This window comes from Bos taurus, chromosome X (genome assembly GCF_002263795.3).
Source record: "Bos taurus isolate L1 Dominette 01449 registration number 42190680 breed Hereford chromosome X, ARS-UCD2.0, whole genome shotgun sequence".
Lineage (NCBI taxonomy): Eukaryota > Metazoa > Chordata > Mammalia > Artiodactyla > Bovidae > Bos > Bos taurus.
The window spans coordinates 125,223,155-125,240,158 of record NC_037357.1 but is presented as its reverse complement, the minus strand read 5'-3'; the positions used below and the strand labels follow the sequence as shown (position 1 = coordinate 125,240,158).

General features: G+C 35.8%; 1 protein-coding gene across 1 annotated transcript in view; it reads right to left on the bottom strand.

Annotated features, from left to right (window-relative positions):
• The window catches only part of BEND2 (BEN domain containing 2), a 63,842-nt gene that overhangs the window by 40,017 nt on the left and 6,821 nt on the right, over window positions 1-17,004 (bottom strand). The window contains exons 3-6 of the mRNA XM_059883893.1: window positions 11,980-12,122; window positions 8,004-8,075; window positions 964-1,068; window positions 60-465 (exon numbers count right to left, since the gene is read on the bottom strand). Of these exons, the coding sequence (XP_059739876.1) occupies window positions 60-465; window positions 964-1,068; window positions 8,004-8,075; window positions 11,980-12,122 (726 nt within the window). The remainder of the gene's footprint in view (window positions 1-59; window positions 466-963; window positions 1,069-8,003; window positions 8,076-11,979; window positions 12,123-17,004) is intronic.

The following is a 17,004-nucleotide window of genomic DNA, read 5'->3' as shown; positions in this document are numbered from 1 at the left end:
AAGCTTTTTAATCTAGATTACCAAGATGCTATTTAAAATGTGTGCCATTTCAAACTCACCAAAATTGGGAGGGATGCAGAGAGATGGCAAGGCAGTGTCTGGGTTCATGTTGTTATTTATAGCTGAATCTCTCACTGTCTCAAAGTTGTCGTGCAGACTGGATTCTGCTTGTGGAAGATGTGCTGTAGGTTGTGCTAGAGAATCCTGGGCAGATGAGAGATCATTGTTGGCACTTTCATCACCTTCATTGAAAAGGGACAGATAAAAACGCCTAGTTTCTGGGCTGCCTGACTCATGATTCGGCTGTAATGAGCATGCACAGACAATCACGGGAAGTGGTGGACTCTCGGGGCACTCCAGTTGCTGCCGTTCAGGGGATGCTGCTGACTGAAGAGATGTTCCTCCTGGATTGGTCTCAGCATCATTTTCCTGCCTCTCTGCTGGTAAAGATGGGTTATCATCTCCCTGTCCAGGATAAAAGAACAGGATGGGTTAAGCTCCTTTCTTTGGATTCTAGACATTAATTTTTCTATGAGGTATACAGTCAAAACCTTTATGCGTAAATCCAGATGATCTCTAAAATGACACATAGACAGTATAAATCATCTGTGAGTAAAAATAAACATTGAAAAGTAGGTAAAATCATTAATACTTATTTTCCCTGCAACATCATTTTCCACAGTCAAGTATAAATGCTGAGTTTTGATTATATGATTTTTATTCCTCTTCATACCTACATTTTGATTGCACTTTATACCTTATGGTTACAAACAAAAATATTCAGCATCATGTCTCAAATCTAAACTTTAGCATTCTTCCAACAGAAGTTTAGTTTCCAACCTACTGCTAAAGTATAAATCAGTCTTGCTAATCTCAGACTTATTAGCTCTCTCTCACTTGTAACTGAGTGGTTCTTTAGGAAATATAAGTTTATGGAAGTAGTAAAAATGTTCTAATACTTACACAGGGTGGCATCTGTGGTGTCTCCAAAGAACGCCGTATTTCTGAAACTAGTTCACGAAGGCGGTTAATTTGACTATTGATGATTTCAGTAAGTTCTTGCAAATTCTGTTACAATAAAAAAATTTAGTGTTCCTTTTTGGAAAAAAACAGTAACATATAAGAAAATGCCAATAAACCAAATTTTGACTGCCAGAATCAAAGAAAGTTCTCAAGCCATCAGAAATTTCTTGTTTCCCACTTGATGCCTGGTTGTTGGTGATCCAGAGCCAAGCTGGCTGAGATAAAGCACCCCAACTTCCCACTCAACTACTCCATATCATACAGGCATTTGAAGAAGCTTGAATACTGGAAAGTAAATGTACCACAATTCCTATAAGCCATCACATTTATGATGGAGTCATTTTACATCAAGGAAGGTGCTTTTTTAGGAAAGAAATGTTCAAATCTGCTAAAAGGCAAAAGAGCCTCTTTCCATACAATGTCAGTATAAACTAACAGGCAGAGAGCGGCCCATTCCAGAAAGAATAGTGAGCCAAATACAATAGATGTTTGGCTTCAAAGTATTTTACAGTCATGCAATTAACAACCTTACAAAACCTTTGAGTACACAGCCCCTCTATGCCAATCAGTATGTAACTGATAAAACCCAAAAAATCCTGAAATACACAGAAATTTCATTCAGGCAAAAATACACTTATACAAAGAGGTCAGAACCACTACCTCATTCATTCATTAATTCAAGTTAAACGTTCATTGGGGGCTTACTACCTGTCAGAACAACTTTGCTAGATGCTGGGAATATGGACACTAAAAAAAAAAAAAGAAATACTCCTGCCCTAAGGAACTTCTATTTTAGCTGAAGAGAGAGAAAAATAGATAATATCAATAAATAAATTGATTAGCAGCCTAGAACAGTGTCCATGCACTGGCAGCATCAGTATCACCCACAGCTTGTCAGAAATGCAAAAAAAAATCCCCCACCTCAGACCTGCTGATACAGGAACTCATCGCTAGGAGAGAGCCCTCCAAGTAATTCTAATGCATGATCAAGTATGAGACTCACTGGCTTATTACACTGGGATAAATAGCACAGGGTCTAGGGGGACAAGGTTGAGTTCAAATACTAGAGTTCTACCACTTATTAGCTCTATGAACTTGGGCACTTAACTTCTCTATGCTTCAATCTTCTCATATGTAGAATTGGGGGTAAAAATCTCAAAAGTTATCCTGAGGACAAAATGAGGTAATGGAGTCTTATACTGATATTAACATAGTAATTATAGTACATAATAACCAGTCCAATAACGCTCATCTATTATTATTATTACTACCAGTGCCATGACACAAGTAATAAGTGTGCACAGAAAAAATGGGACCCAATCCAGACTGGCAGTCATGGTAGGCTTTTCAGAGAAGGAAATGACTATGTTGAGAATTAAAAGGTGAGAAACTATTTGCTTGGTGAGGATGCATGGAAGGGCATATAGAACAGAAAGAACAGAAAATTCTAAAAGACCAGAACATGAATTAGCATAATATATTTAGGGAACTATCTATGGCTTAATACAAAATGTGAAACTTAGAGGAAAAAGCATTGGGGAAGAAAGCTGGGGAGGCAAGTAGTGCCATTTTGAGATTTTCACCCAATAGAAACTCAATCATGGGAAAGACATGAGGCAAACTCATCTTTAGAAAAGATTAAAATGCAAAATGGTGAGGATCTGAATCAAAGATGTGGTGGTTAGGATGTACAAGAAACTGTTTTGAGTGATATTAAAGAAAGAGAATCCTTAGGACTTGGTTAATGGGGGAGAGGGGAAGGAACTAGTCAAAGATAATGTCTGGATTTCCAACTTAATTAAAGACATGATGGTAGTTAACCTGAGAGAGGGAATATGGAGAAAATTATTTTGTACACATTATACCGAGTTCTTCAGCAGGCATTGGCTAGATACATTCATGATTCTGGGGCCATGAAAAGTGGCAGAGGCTAAAGACATAGATTTTGGAATCAGAATTGTATCAAAGCAAAGCCTTTGATAGAGAGAATCATTCAGATAGATTTAGACTGAGCAGAGGGGGACCAGTGGACAGCACAATGAACTTACAGGAGAAAGATGTAATTTCAAAAACAGAACAACACTTTTAATAATCCAAATGCTCCTAGACACTCAGGATGATATCACACAATAAAATAAAAATATTAATGCTATAAAACAGTGGCAATCAGAAAATAACAAATTACTGACAATTACAAATATAATTGATTGTGCCCCCAAAATACAAACACAACATCAGGAAGACAAAGACAAGGATATCTCTCAGAATGCTGTACATAGGTCAGAGACAGAAAATGAGATGAACATTAAGCAACACGGATGATGTAAGAGTTGTCACATCCAATTACAAGTCACTCCAGGGACTTTGCTAGTGGTCCAGTGGTTAAGAATCCACCTTCTGATGCAGGGGATGTGGATTCAACCCCTGGTCAGGGAACTAAGATCCCACACACCATGTGACAACTAGGCCCACATGCTACAATTAAGATCGATGCAGTCAAATTAATTAATTTTTTAACAAAATAAAAATTACTCCAGAGGGAATAGAGTATATGGAAAGGAAGAAATGAAGAAAAATTCTATCAGAGCTAAAGAATGGCACAAATATTCAAACTGAAAGGGCCCATGGATACATGGGGAAAAAATAAAGATTCTAAAAGTTTCCAAAGCCAGAGAAAAAATTTCACCTATAAAAAAAAATCATAATACTAACGGACTTCTCAAGAGCACTTGATGCTAGAATAGAATTTCAATGGGAAAGTAATTTTGAATCTAGAATTGCATACTCAGCATGTGTGACAATTATGGGGCATAAGAGACATAAAAGGACACAAAGAAAATTTCGGATATACAAGGACTGAAAATTCAACTCCTATGCAACTTTCTGTGGGAAAAAAAATGTTTAAAAAGTAGTTACTCAGAGAAAATTGTAAAGAAAGCAAGAGGAGAATCCAAGATGAAGAAGCCATGGGATCCCAGAAACAGCAGGCAGTCAAAAGAAGTACTGAGATGACAGTTATGCCTCTAAAGTAATTGGTGCAAATTATAACAGGAAGGATTTGTTTGCAAAAAATTACGTAAAGAAGAAAGCAGACTCTATTCAACATGGAAATGACTCTGAAGCTCAAAAATCCTAGCAAAGAAATAAAAAGGCATATTTCTCCTTTCAACAAAAGTAGTCAGCAGAAAATCCAAAAGAAATAATCTTCTATAGAAGAAAATATTTAGACAAATAAAAAGTCACTGTTCAAATAAATCCAACTAGAATATGACATGATTTTGAGCACTGTTGGAAGACAGGAGAGAATCCGTTGACCTTGATGCTTAGGACCCTGACTAGTAGAAAATTAGCAACTTAGCAACTTATAAGATTATATTTCTTAATTAATTCAAAATAGATTAAAGACTTGAATGTAAGACCAGAAACAATAAAACTCTTATAAGAAAACATAAGCAGAAAGTACCTTGACATCAGTCTTAGCAAAGTTTTTTTGGATCTGATTCCAAAGGCAACAGCAACAAAAGAAAAAATAAACAAATGGAACTATATCAAACTAAAAAGAAAAAAAAATTCTGCACAGTGAAGGAAACCATCAACAAAATAAAAAGGCAACCTATTGAAGGGGAGAAGATATTTGCAAATTATGTATCTGATAAGAGGTTAAAAACTAAAACATATAAAGAACTCATAGAACTCAACAAAAAACAAACAAACTGATTAAAAAATGGGCAGAGGACTTGAACAGATTTTCCAAAGACATACAGATGCCCAATAGGCACATGAAAATGATGCTCAACATTTCTAATCAGGAAAACACAAATCAAAACCACAACATGATATCATCTCACAGCTGTCAGAATGGCTATTATCAAAAGGACAAGAAATAACAAGTGTTGGCAAGGATGTGGAGAAAAGACAACCCTCCGTGCTTTTGGTGGGAATGTAAATTGGCACAGCCACTATGGAAAATAATATGGATGTTCCTCAGAAAACTTAAAATAAAAATACCATATGATCCAGCAATTCCACTTCTAGGTATCTGTCCAAATAAAATGAAAAACTAATTTGAAAAGATACATGCACCTCTACGTTCACTGAAGCACTATTTACAATAGTCAAGATATAGAAACACCCTAACTGCCCATCAATGAATAAAGAAGATGTGGTATATATACAGACAGTGGAAAAGTACTCAGGCGTAAAAAAGAATGAAACCTTGTCATTTGTGACAACATGGATTGCTAAGTGAAGTAAGTCAAAAGAAGACAAACACCATGATTTCACTTACATGCAGAACCTAATAAACAAAACAAAAGTCATAGATACAGAAAACAGTTGGTAGCTGCCAGAAGGGAGTGTTGTTGCAGGGTGGGCAAAATGGGTAGAGTGGATCAAGGGATACAAATTTCCAGTTGTAAAATAAATCATGGAGATGTAATGTACAGCATGGCAACTCCAGCCAATAATGCTGTACTGCAAATTTGAAAGTAACATAAGAAAAGTTGTCATCATAAGAAAAAAAATTTGTAACTGTATGGTGACAGATGATAACTAGACTTATTATGGTAATCATTTTGCAATGTATAAAAATGTTTAATCATTACACTGTACACCTGAAATTAATATCATGTTGTATGTCAATTATGCTTCAGTTAAAAATAAAGATATATGTTTCCCTATGAGGCCAAAGATACCATTTGGTTGTATAGAAAATAATGTTTATAAAATCCTAGCACTGTATGTACTGATTAATTTTTATTTCTGTAAATAATTTGTATCTAAAACATGGAAGGCTTAGTAATAGTTTACAGAGCAGAATTTATATATTTGTCAGTGTTAGGAATGTGAGAAATGAGCATTAGAAAGAAGATAAATGGAGGACAGTGTATGGAATGGAAATGTCTAATTCTTATACAATGGGGTGTGATTACAGTTAAAAGACTGCTGTCTAAAGCTGACAGAACAGGTAATATAAGTTTAATAGCAAAAACTAACAGAGAGCAATAAACTATAAATTCAGTATAACTAATTTCAGAGTGGGGAAGATGAAAGAGCTAAATTTCTAATTTTTCAAAGTGATAAGTTAACAGTTAACACCAAAAGTTAACACAAAAAGAAATAGGGTGTACTATTTGTATAATGATAGAAACTACAAGAAGAATTTAAAATAGACTGTTAAAAGTGGTTACCTCCAAGGTATAGGGCCAAAGGTGGAGAAGAAAAGACTTTCATGTTTCATTTAAGCCATTCTCTATTCTTTAATTTTTCATTTAAGCCATTGTCTATTCTTTAACTTTTCTTTGAACTGTGTGTATATGTTTTACTTTTATAATTAAGAGAGCTAAAAACAGGAAGTCAGGCGCTTAGATAACATAAATGACATTTAAAGAACTGGGTTATAAAGATAAGCAGAGAGAGAAGATGACAGCTAGAGAGGGATAGGAGGCCAAAAGAAGTGATTTTAAAAAATAACAGTGGGAGAATGAATATGCTGAGAGTGACAGAGACAGAGGCTGAAGATCCAGGAAAGAGGAGGGTGATGGATGAAAGGAGGTGTCTGAACACAGGGAAAGAGGATCAGATGCAGAAACCAGAGGAAGTGATAGTGTTAGCCTTACAGGGGGAACCCTTTTCCCCCTCCAGCGGTCAGGAAGGAGGTTGGCAGAGATGGAACTAGGCAGGTTTGTGGGCTGTGAGAAGAATCGGGACTTGGAGGGGATTTCTGCTCCACGCTTCACCATTTTCTCCATGAAATAAGCGAGAAGGATTGGGGTTGTCTGAGGGTCACCAGTCCCCAGCAGAGGTCCTCCCCTCTGCTTCCCAGCCTGGCTGGACAGGGCTGGGGTTTTACTAAAGGGGACGCTGGGAAGGATAAAAAACAACAGGTGGAAGTGCTGCCCCGTGTGGCCTAGACTGGGAAGGGAAGGCGCTGAAGACAGGAGGGAGCCGGCACAGGAGGAGAAATGGAGAGGATCCCCCAAGGGCCCACTGCAGGGCTGTGACTCTGAAACCTGGGCATGTCTGATGGGAGATGCTGCATCCCACCGCGTCTTGCACAATCGTTCAGAAGGTCCTGGCAGAGCCCTGTCAACCTCATTCATCAACCTCGTGGATCCTGATGTAAAGCAGGCTGGGCTAGCACTGCTCAAAATCAGAACTCCCTACTTAGCCCCTACGTTCCTGCTCTCTGTACATTCTTCCCCAGAAGACACCAAAAGTCCCCTTTACGTGTTCCACTTCTGTTCTCAATAGTGATAATGATAAAGACTCTCATAAACACTTCTTACTTTTCAAAGTATGTTAGTTCATTGTATCAAAGAAATGTTATATGTTAAGAAACATTTGTTATAAATGTTCATTATTGCTAGGGTATGCAGCTCACAAAATCCTTGATAGTTACATACTTCTATCAGTCTCCACCAATATGTCAATTTTTACAAAATCCCCTCAAAATTATATAAGATATACTCATTAAAAAAACAGTGGTGGGCTGCCATTGTACTTCAACTGAGATATTTTAACACGCATTTAGGCATAATAAATTTCATCCAAATCAGCCAACTTCCTTAAAAGAGAATATTGGAGAAATTCAGTATTGAACAGTCTAGATGAAAGACACTTAACTACAGTTGACCAGTTATGGGCTATATTTTTTAAAAAACAAAAACCATATTTTTATTTCAAGTTTTTCACTTAGGAATGTTGTTCTAAGTAGATATTTTTTAAAGTATCACAATGGAATGAATAATCATAGAGAACTTGGCATAGCAAAATTTCTATTAATAGTACAATGACACTCATGCTGCAACTAAAAGATCTTGCAGGCCACAATGAAGATGGAAGAACCCACAGGCTGCAACTAAGATCCAGAGCAGCCAAATAAATAAATATTATTAAAATGAGTACAATGACATTAAATGATGTAAAGAAAATTATAATCAATATTTTGGAAAACTACATTTAAGACACAACTTTGATACCTGACAATAGCGTTGGAGTCGAATAATTTGGTTATGACGATGTCCATTAAATAAATCTTCAGCTGTATGGTTCTATTAATATCAGAAAAATAAGTAAGTCAATACTTAATATCTCTAGGAACCAAATAAAGCACTAAAAATATATACTTTGCTCTATATTAATTGTTTTCTTTTTTACCTCAAAAGTATTTCAGAAATCTACAATATAAAGCATAGATGAAGTAAAACCAAACCCCAGAATCATGAGGATGAAAAAGATAAAAGCCAATTAAAAAGAAGACTAAAAGAATGAAGTTATTATATAAGCTAAGATTAAGAAAAGCTCCTGAATATTCATATGAACAGTTTATAATATACATACAAATAGACATAGTCATAAATGTATGTGTATGCTGAATTAGTAGACACACTTATTTCCTAGCTCTGTCTACTAAGTGGGACTAAGATCTACTAAGTAGGACTAAGATCTTGCTACACAAGAGTAGCAATGAACACACCTAGCATCCAGAGCTTGGTTTCTAAATACCACTCTCCAATAAAAGGAACCAGAGGTGAATTGAAAGACAGGTGAATTCCAGAGCTGGGACAGGGAAAAGTATATATGAGGCTAGAACATCTTGTAATGTCAGAAAATATGGAATTGCTCAAAAAAGAAGGAGAATGTCAAAAGGTCACAGGAGCCAGAAGGAGCTCTCAATATATCATCAAAGCTGTAAAATTTGATTGATAAAATAGTGGCAATATTGGATTATAATGTATATAATACAATAAATGCCCACCAGTCCATATTGATATAAAATATATAACTGAATAAATAGGGAAGAAAAGATAGTTATTCCTTACAAATTAATTCCACAATAAATACAAAGAAATAAGGGAAACAGAAAGTCACCAATAGGCAAACACCACAGTAGTAAATGTTGCAGATAAAATCCACGGTAAAATCCATGAGCTAACTCAACACCAGAGAAGGCAATGGCACCCCACTCCAGTACTCTTGCCTGGCAAATCCCATGGACGGAGGAGCCTGGTAGGCTGCAGTCCATGGGGTCGCTAGGAGTCGGACATGATTGAGTGACTTCACTTTCACTTTTCACTTTCATGCACTGGAGAAGGAAATGGCAACCACTCCAGTGTTCTTGCCTGGAGAATCCCAGGGATGGGGAAGCCTGGTGGGCCCCCGTCTATGGGGTCGCACAGAGTCGGACACGACTGAAGCGACTTAGCAGCAGCAGCAGCAGCAACTCAATACAGAGCAAATAGTTGAGGACAGGATATGAGCACAAAGTATACTCCTTCCCAAAATATTTATTAATTACAAAGGGGAAATAGTAATTTTACAATGAAAAAATCCAGACCACCACCAGATGATTGGTGTTAACATCACCAGTAAAAAGACATATGGACATCTCAAACTTCTGATAAGATTCATGAGGAGACAACATTGTGTATGTGGTGTTCTTGCCAAATTGCATAATTTCAATCTATTCAAAAGAAAATATCAGACATACAAAAATCAAGAGACACATTTTACAAAATAAATGATTAGTACATTCATCAAAATGGTCAAGGTCACAAAAGACAAGGAAAGACTAAGGAGTTGTCACAAACTGGAAGACGCAACTAAAATCAATGAGGAATACTGGATTAGAACAGAAAAAAGACTGGAGGAGAGGGGATGGTGAAAATCAAACAAGGATGCAGTTTAGCTAATTGTAAGGTACCAGTATTAATATCCTGGTTTTGAAAACCGTACTGTAGTTAAACAATTACCATAACTTTAAGTTACGCAGGTCAGTTAACATTAAGGAAAATTTTGTGAAAGACAAGAACTCTCTGTAATGTATTCGTAACTCTTCCATAAATCTAAGTGAAAGAAAGTGAAGTCACTCAGTCGTGTCCGACTCTTTGCAACCCCGTGGACTGTAGCCCACCAGGCTCCTCCATCCATGGAATTTTCCAGGCAAGAGTACTGGAGTGGATTGCCATTTCCTTTTCCAGGGGATCTTCCTGACCCAGGGATTGAACCCAGGTCTCTTGCATTGCAGGCAGAGGCTTTACCGTCTGAGCCACCAGGGAATCCCCCATAAATTTAAAACCATTTAAAAAATTAGAAAAGTTACTGAAGCAGGGTACAAAACCACTATGAATTTCTATTAGATAAGGAAAAGAGAAAAATAAAATGGTAAAGTACTCATGTAAGAGAAATATTTCCTTGGGCTCACAAGTTCAGAGTAACTCCACAGTAAATGAAAGCTGAAAAGAATTTTAATCACTGTCTTTATGACAGTAAATGTGAATATATTGGGCAATTATCAATTAATACTACAAAAATATTCAGTCTGATGTACATTCATTAATGACACTTCCACGTTCTCCACAATCAGGTGTTCATGTTCTTACACAGGGAGGGTTTATTAATAAACCAAAAGGAAATATAAAAGAAAGAATTGAAAGAAAAGGTTTAAGGCTTCAAAGGCCTAAAGGACCTCTGCCCATTGCAAGCATTACAATAACATGGAAAGATATTTGCAGAACTGTTTTCTCATTAAGTCAACTATACTTAGGACAACATTTTCCATTAAGCTTAACCCCTTATGTACTTTAGGATGGAAAGACTAGTCTTCTAGTAATCTGGTACCAGAACTGCTTTAAAAACAAATATTTCTAACCACAAAGAACTAATGTTGTATGACTTTTAACTTTCAAATAATCCAACAGTGACACTCTGTGGACAAAGCAGGAAGCACTTAAGCACCGGTTTTTCTTAATAAAATTACTCTAAGACACCTTAAATCCCTTTTTGGAATAAAACACAGTATAAATAAGTAAACAGACAGAAAATAGCCATTTGATTTAATTATAATAACTCTTTATTCTAAGGATAAATTATGAACTATAAGGATAATTTTAATAGAACTATACCAAGTAACTATCAGTCTTTGTTTTTAAAATTATCTGAATTAGCCCTGCATCACAAATTTATTAGGCAGTAAAAATTTTATGGAATTATAGTAGATTAGTATAAAAACAATATTGTCATCTTACCCTTCTACAATGCTTTATGCTTTTCAAAGTACTTCCACATAAATATGTCAAAAACCATGGCTCTTGGAAGGCAAATAACACTATACCCCAAAGATTAAAACATCAGGGCTGACAGAAGTTAAAAGAACTGCCTACAATAATTAGGTGGTATTACTATCCTCATCCTCATGTAAGTAAATTACTGTATTTTCTGTTAAACTTAATTATAAACAGTTTAATAATCTATTTTATTCAACTTCAGAGATCTAGAAGCATAGCACAATATGATGAAAATGTAAAATAGCACAACCACTTCAAAAAACTCTTTGTCAGTTTCTTATAAACTTTAATCTACCCTGTGATCCAGTATCTCCACTCCTGAGGATTTACCCAAATTAAATGTAAACATATGTTGACAAAGAGACTCCCATAATAATGTTCACAGCCACTTTACTTGTAATAACCAAAAACTGGAAACAACCCTAAAGTCCATCAAAAGGAGAATGAATAAACAAATCATAGATATTCATACAATGGAATATTACTCAGTAATAAATGGAAATGAAATATTGCTACAACCAGATGAATTTCAAAACATCACTCTAAGGAAAAGAGACCATGGCATGAAAGAATGCACACTGTGTGAGTCTAGATATTGTAAAGTTCTAGAACAGGCAAAACTAATCTATGATGGAAAAAAACATCAGAATGGTATTTCAAGGTTCAAGGGGATGGAAACTTACTGGGAACAGTTATGAGGGAACTTTCTGGGATGATGTAAATATTCTTTACCTTGATAGAGGGGGGCATACATATTTGTTGAAACTCGCTGAACTTAAGATCTCAAGTTATACTTAAGATCTGTGCATTTCACTATATGAAATTAAACCCAATCTATTAAAAGAAAGCTGAATGAAAAAAAGAAAAATTTTCACTTTACTGTACAAACCATGTGATCATCTTCTGGAATAGATAGTCGCGCTTTTTTGCACAACGGCACAGACTCCACTTCCTCTGAGTCAGGGTTACCTCCTTTTAAAATTGCCAGACATGAAACTATTTGGCTATTTAATGCTTCAAAATCTTCCATGTCTAAAAAGCAAATGCATAAAAAAGTTACTTAACACACTTACGGCTTTAATAAATTTAATATGGATAGATATGTTTTCAGAATGCCAACTCAGGTTGAATTGGAGTTCTAGCTGAATTTTAGAGAGCAACAAAATGAGAATTCTTCTATTAGTGCTTTAGGATAAACTTTATTGCCCACAAGTAGGAATAAGAACACAGAACAAACATGGTTCCAAATTCTGAAGCAAATGCTTTACAATCTAAATGCTACAGCATAAGTGCTGAAAACAAATGAACAGAGCATGAGTCCTAACTGCTCTGGTCAAGGAGTTCAGAGGCTTTTCACTCAGGGAGGCTGCAGGCCTCCAAATTTAAGTCAGGAGTCTTTTCGAGCTTGGGCCTCCACCATGGTGTGGCCTGGGCAGACCACTAAGATATCAGCTTCTCCCCTGACAGGTGAAAACTGGGCGAAATTACATCTAAGGTCATCTCAATGCTAAAATTATGACTGCTTCCATAGTTAAATTTTATATTAAACCTAAATAACTGCATGTGAAAAATAAGCCAAAATCTCTTCTAGAATTATGAAGGCTCATTTATGGTTGAGTCATTCATCTCTGCAACCAGAAAAAGACATTGAGTGCAATGCTATTATAGCATATCTTGCTGGGAGGGTCGTTCATGAGAGAGTTAATACCCTTTATCCATCCTGAGCCAGAGTAGTAATAAGAGGCAGAATGATAAGATTCGAGTTTCATCTCTTTTCCTATTTCCTTTTCATTCTACAGTAGAGATACTAGTCATGAACGAAGGTTCAGAAGCAAGAAATCAAAAGAGATAAAGACTCTCAAGTTAGATAAATGCTGACTAATATTGTGGGGAAAATTCAATTATGAAATACCTCCAATTTGAGCTATAACCTCACTTTAAAAAAAAACTCACTTTTTATTTTTAAACTAGTTGCTTTTTTCTGACTAATACAAGCTATGGATAATTAAACTGTAGTGTTCTCATACAAAGAAAGAACTACACAGCAATGGGAATAAACCAACTGCTGCTATACACTGTGAGAATGAACCTCACAACCATAGCATTGAGTAAAAGACACAAAAGAGAATATAGTTGTGATATCATGAATTTATAATAAGAAATATGTATTTGGTCTCTATCCTGGTTTCTACCACTGAGTTCCTAATATCCTTAAAATGTTTTAAGTGATGAGTGATCAGATATCTTTTGTTATGTTATTGAGGTTACTTTTGGAACGTCTCTGGATCACCTAAGGATAGAGGCTGGTCACCAGAGGAACCAACCACGTGACTAGTAGATGGGCACTTCCAGTCCCATTCCCCTAACCTCCAGGAGGGGAGAGGGGCTGGAGGTTGAATCAATCACCAATGGCCAATGATTTAATCATGAATATGAAATAAAGCCTCCATAAAAACTCAAAGAGAGTTCAGAGAGCTTCCGGGTTAGTGAACACATGGATATTGAGGAGAGTGGAGCTAGGAGAGGGCTTGAAAGCTCTGTGCCCTTTCTTCATACCTTGCTCTGTGCATCTCTTTCATTTGCCTAAGTTATATCCTTTTATAATAAACCGTTATTCCAGTAAGTAAAATCTTTCTCTGAATTCTGTGAATCTCACTAGCAAATTAATCGAACCCAAGCAGGTTGTGGGAACCTCTGATTTGTAGCAAGTCGATCAGAAGCACCGGTAACAGCCTGGGCTTGTGACTGGGATATGGGCAGGGGGAGACAGTCTTGTAAGACTGATATCTCAACCTGTGGAATCTGACACTATCTACATTAGGCAGTGTTAGAATTGAGTCGAATTCTCAGACACCCCGCTGGTGTCCAAGAATTGCTTGATGTTGTGTGGGAAGCCCCAACACACTCAGTAGAAAGATAATGTATGATCTGACTGACCTAAAACTCAATCTAAAGACAGACAAAAATAATCAATGGTGAGAGACATCAGGACAGCACTACCTTGCAAGAGAGTACTGACTAAAAGGGAGGTGAGAGCTGATTCTGGGGAGCTCATAACCTTCTATCTTTTGGTGTGGGTGTTGGTTATATGTGTGAATTAATTTGAAATTTTATGCTGTGTATTTATGATTTGTGCATATTTTTGCATGTGATAAATTTCTATAAAAAGTCAACCTAAAATTAAGTTCTTTATAAAAAATTCAGAATCTAAATTAAGTAATCCATCACTAATAAATATCATAACCCTGAAATACAATTCCTTTTCTCTTTTTTTTTTATTCTCTATTTTATATAGTAGTTTGACCATACTGTAAACTGAACAATTTTGTATGCCATTTATAATTTTTAAAATATTTTAAATGCCTGCATAATATTCCATTATGTGTATGTCCACAGGTTATGTTATCTGTTTTCTGTTGCAGGACATTAATACAGCTTTCAGTTGCTCACTATTTTGTTATAATGATGTGTACACATTCAAATGTAAATAGTTATGTATATCTCTGAGTAGTTCCTTATAGTGGATATATAGAAGAATCCCTAGGTCAAAGGCTATGAATCTTTCAGGGGCTCTTGACAGGTGCTGCCAAAATGTCCAAAAAGGTTACACTAATTTACATTCATAAAAACTGTAGTGCAATTGTTTTTCTCCATTAACACTAAAACAAATCATGTAAAAATTGCTAATCTGATAAATGAAAGTTTATTTCATTTTTGTATCCCATTTTAATTTGCATTTCTCGTTACTAATTCAGTTGAATATTTTTCAGATGTTTTCTATCTATTAAGAGTTCTTGTCCTGTAACTTGTTATTTTTCATGTCCATGTCCTCTGCTCATTGCCCTATTAGAGTTTCAGTGTTTCCTGTTTGATTTGCATGATGTCTTGCTATCTTAAGGATAGTAACTCTGGAAAATGCATATTTTCAGGAAATACTTTTCCCAGGTATTGATGTAATTTTTGAGGTCTGAGTTTGTGAGATAGGGAGGGGTTATTTGTCCTTAACTTTATCAAATTAATTAATATTTTTGTGCTTTCTTGAACTGCTTCTATACTCAATCTTCCACTAGGATTAGAAAAAAACATTCAACTATGCTTTCATCTAGTCTTCCATACTTCCATTTACTGCATATTCAGCTCTTTAATTCATCTTGAAATTATTTAAGAGTGATGTGAGGCAAAATCAAGTGGGCTTCCCCATTTCTAATAGTTAACCATTCATACCAGCATGATTTGCTACGTAATATGATATTCATATTAATATACTGTAGTATATTAACTCTAAATTCTTTATTCTGTTTATGATCTTCCTATTGCATTAAATCTGGCTCCCTACTTCAAAACTAGTACCATAATATTTCAATAATTGTACTTTTAAATGTTTTGTGTGTTTGATATGGTAAATTACCACCTGTCCATTAAATAGGTTTTCCCAAGGCTTTTTAAAGGTACACTAGGGTATTTTTTTCTCAACCAGGAAAAATTTGTGTCTCTCCACTTACTCAAGCCTTTTTTCATGACCCTCAGTAAAGTATGTGCTTTCCTTTCATATAGGTTCTGCTATTTTTTTATTCCTTACAATTTTAAATATTTATTTGTAGCCATTATCTTTGGGGTTTTTTCCCTATATATCTTCTAAATTGATGCTGGTATGTGAGAAAATAATCTGTCCTTATAATTTAAAAAATTATCTAAACTGCCCCAAGGAAAAAAAATCTCAACAGATCTATAACAAGTAAAAAGATTAAATCAATCACCATAAACCTCCCAGTAAAGATAAGGTGTGGACCAGCGGACCTCAATGCTGGATTCTACCAAATATTTAAGGAGAAATTAACACACCGATCCTTCTCAAACTCTTCCAAAAAATTTAAGAATTACTCTGATACCAAAGTCAGATAAAGACATAAGAAAAACAGGCCAATATCCCTTATGAATACAGATGTAAAAAATCCTCATCAAAATATTAGCAAGTCTAATCCAACAGCATATTAAAAGAATTATTCACCATGACCAAGAGGGATTTATCCTAGGAATGCAAGGTTGGTTTAACATAAGAAAAACAATCAATATAACACATCACATTAATAGAATAAAGAGGGGAAAAAAACAAGATCATATCAATTAATGCCAAAAAGACATCAGACAAAATCCAACACCATTTCTTACAAAAATTCTCAGAAAACCAGGAACAGAGGGGAAATTCCACAACTAGATAAATGGTATTTATGAAAACCCACAGCTAACATCACATTCAGTGGTGAGTGACTTGAAAACTTTTCCCCTACGATCAGGAGCAAGACAAGGATGTCCACTTTCACCACTATCAACATTATACTAAAAATCTTAACCGGAGCTATTAGGCTGTCTGGAGGCAGAAATGCCAAATCACTCCAGTACACTAGCTGTGAGAACCCCATGAACTGTATAAAAAGGCAAAAAGATATGACACTGAAAGAGGGGCCCCCCAGGTCAGAAGGTGTCCAGTATGCTACTGGGGAAGAGTGGAGGACAACTACTACTATCACCAAAAAGAATGAAGTGGCTGGGCCAAAGGGGAATTGACACTAAGCTGTGGATGTGATACGTGAGGAAAGTAAAACCCGATGCTGTAAAGAACAGTATTGCATAGGAGCCTGGAATGTTAGGTCCATGAATCAAGGTAAATTAGAAGCAGTCAAACAGGAGATGGCAAGAGTGAACACCAACATTTTAGGAATCAGTGAACTAAAAGGGCGAATTTAATTCAGATGACCATTATATCTACTACTGTGGGCAAGAATCCCTTAGAAGAAATGGAGTAGCCCTCATAAATCAACAAAAGAGTCCAAAATGCAGTATTTGGGTGCAACCTTAAAAATGACAGAATGATCTCAGTTCTTTTCCAAGGCAAACCATTCAACATCACAGTAAT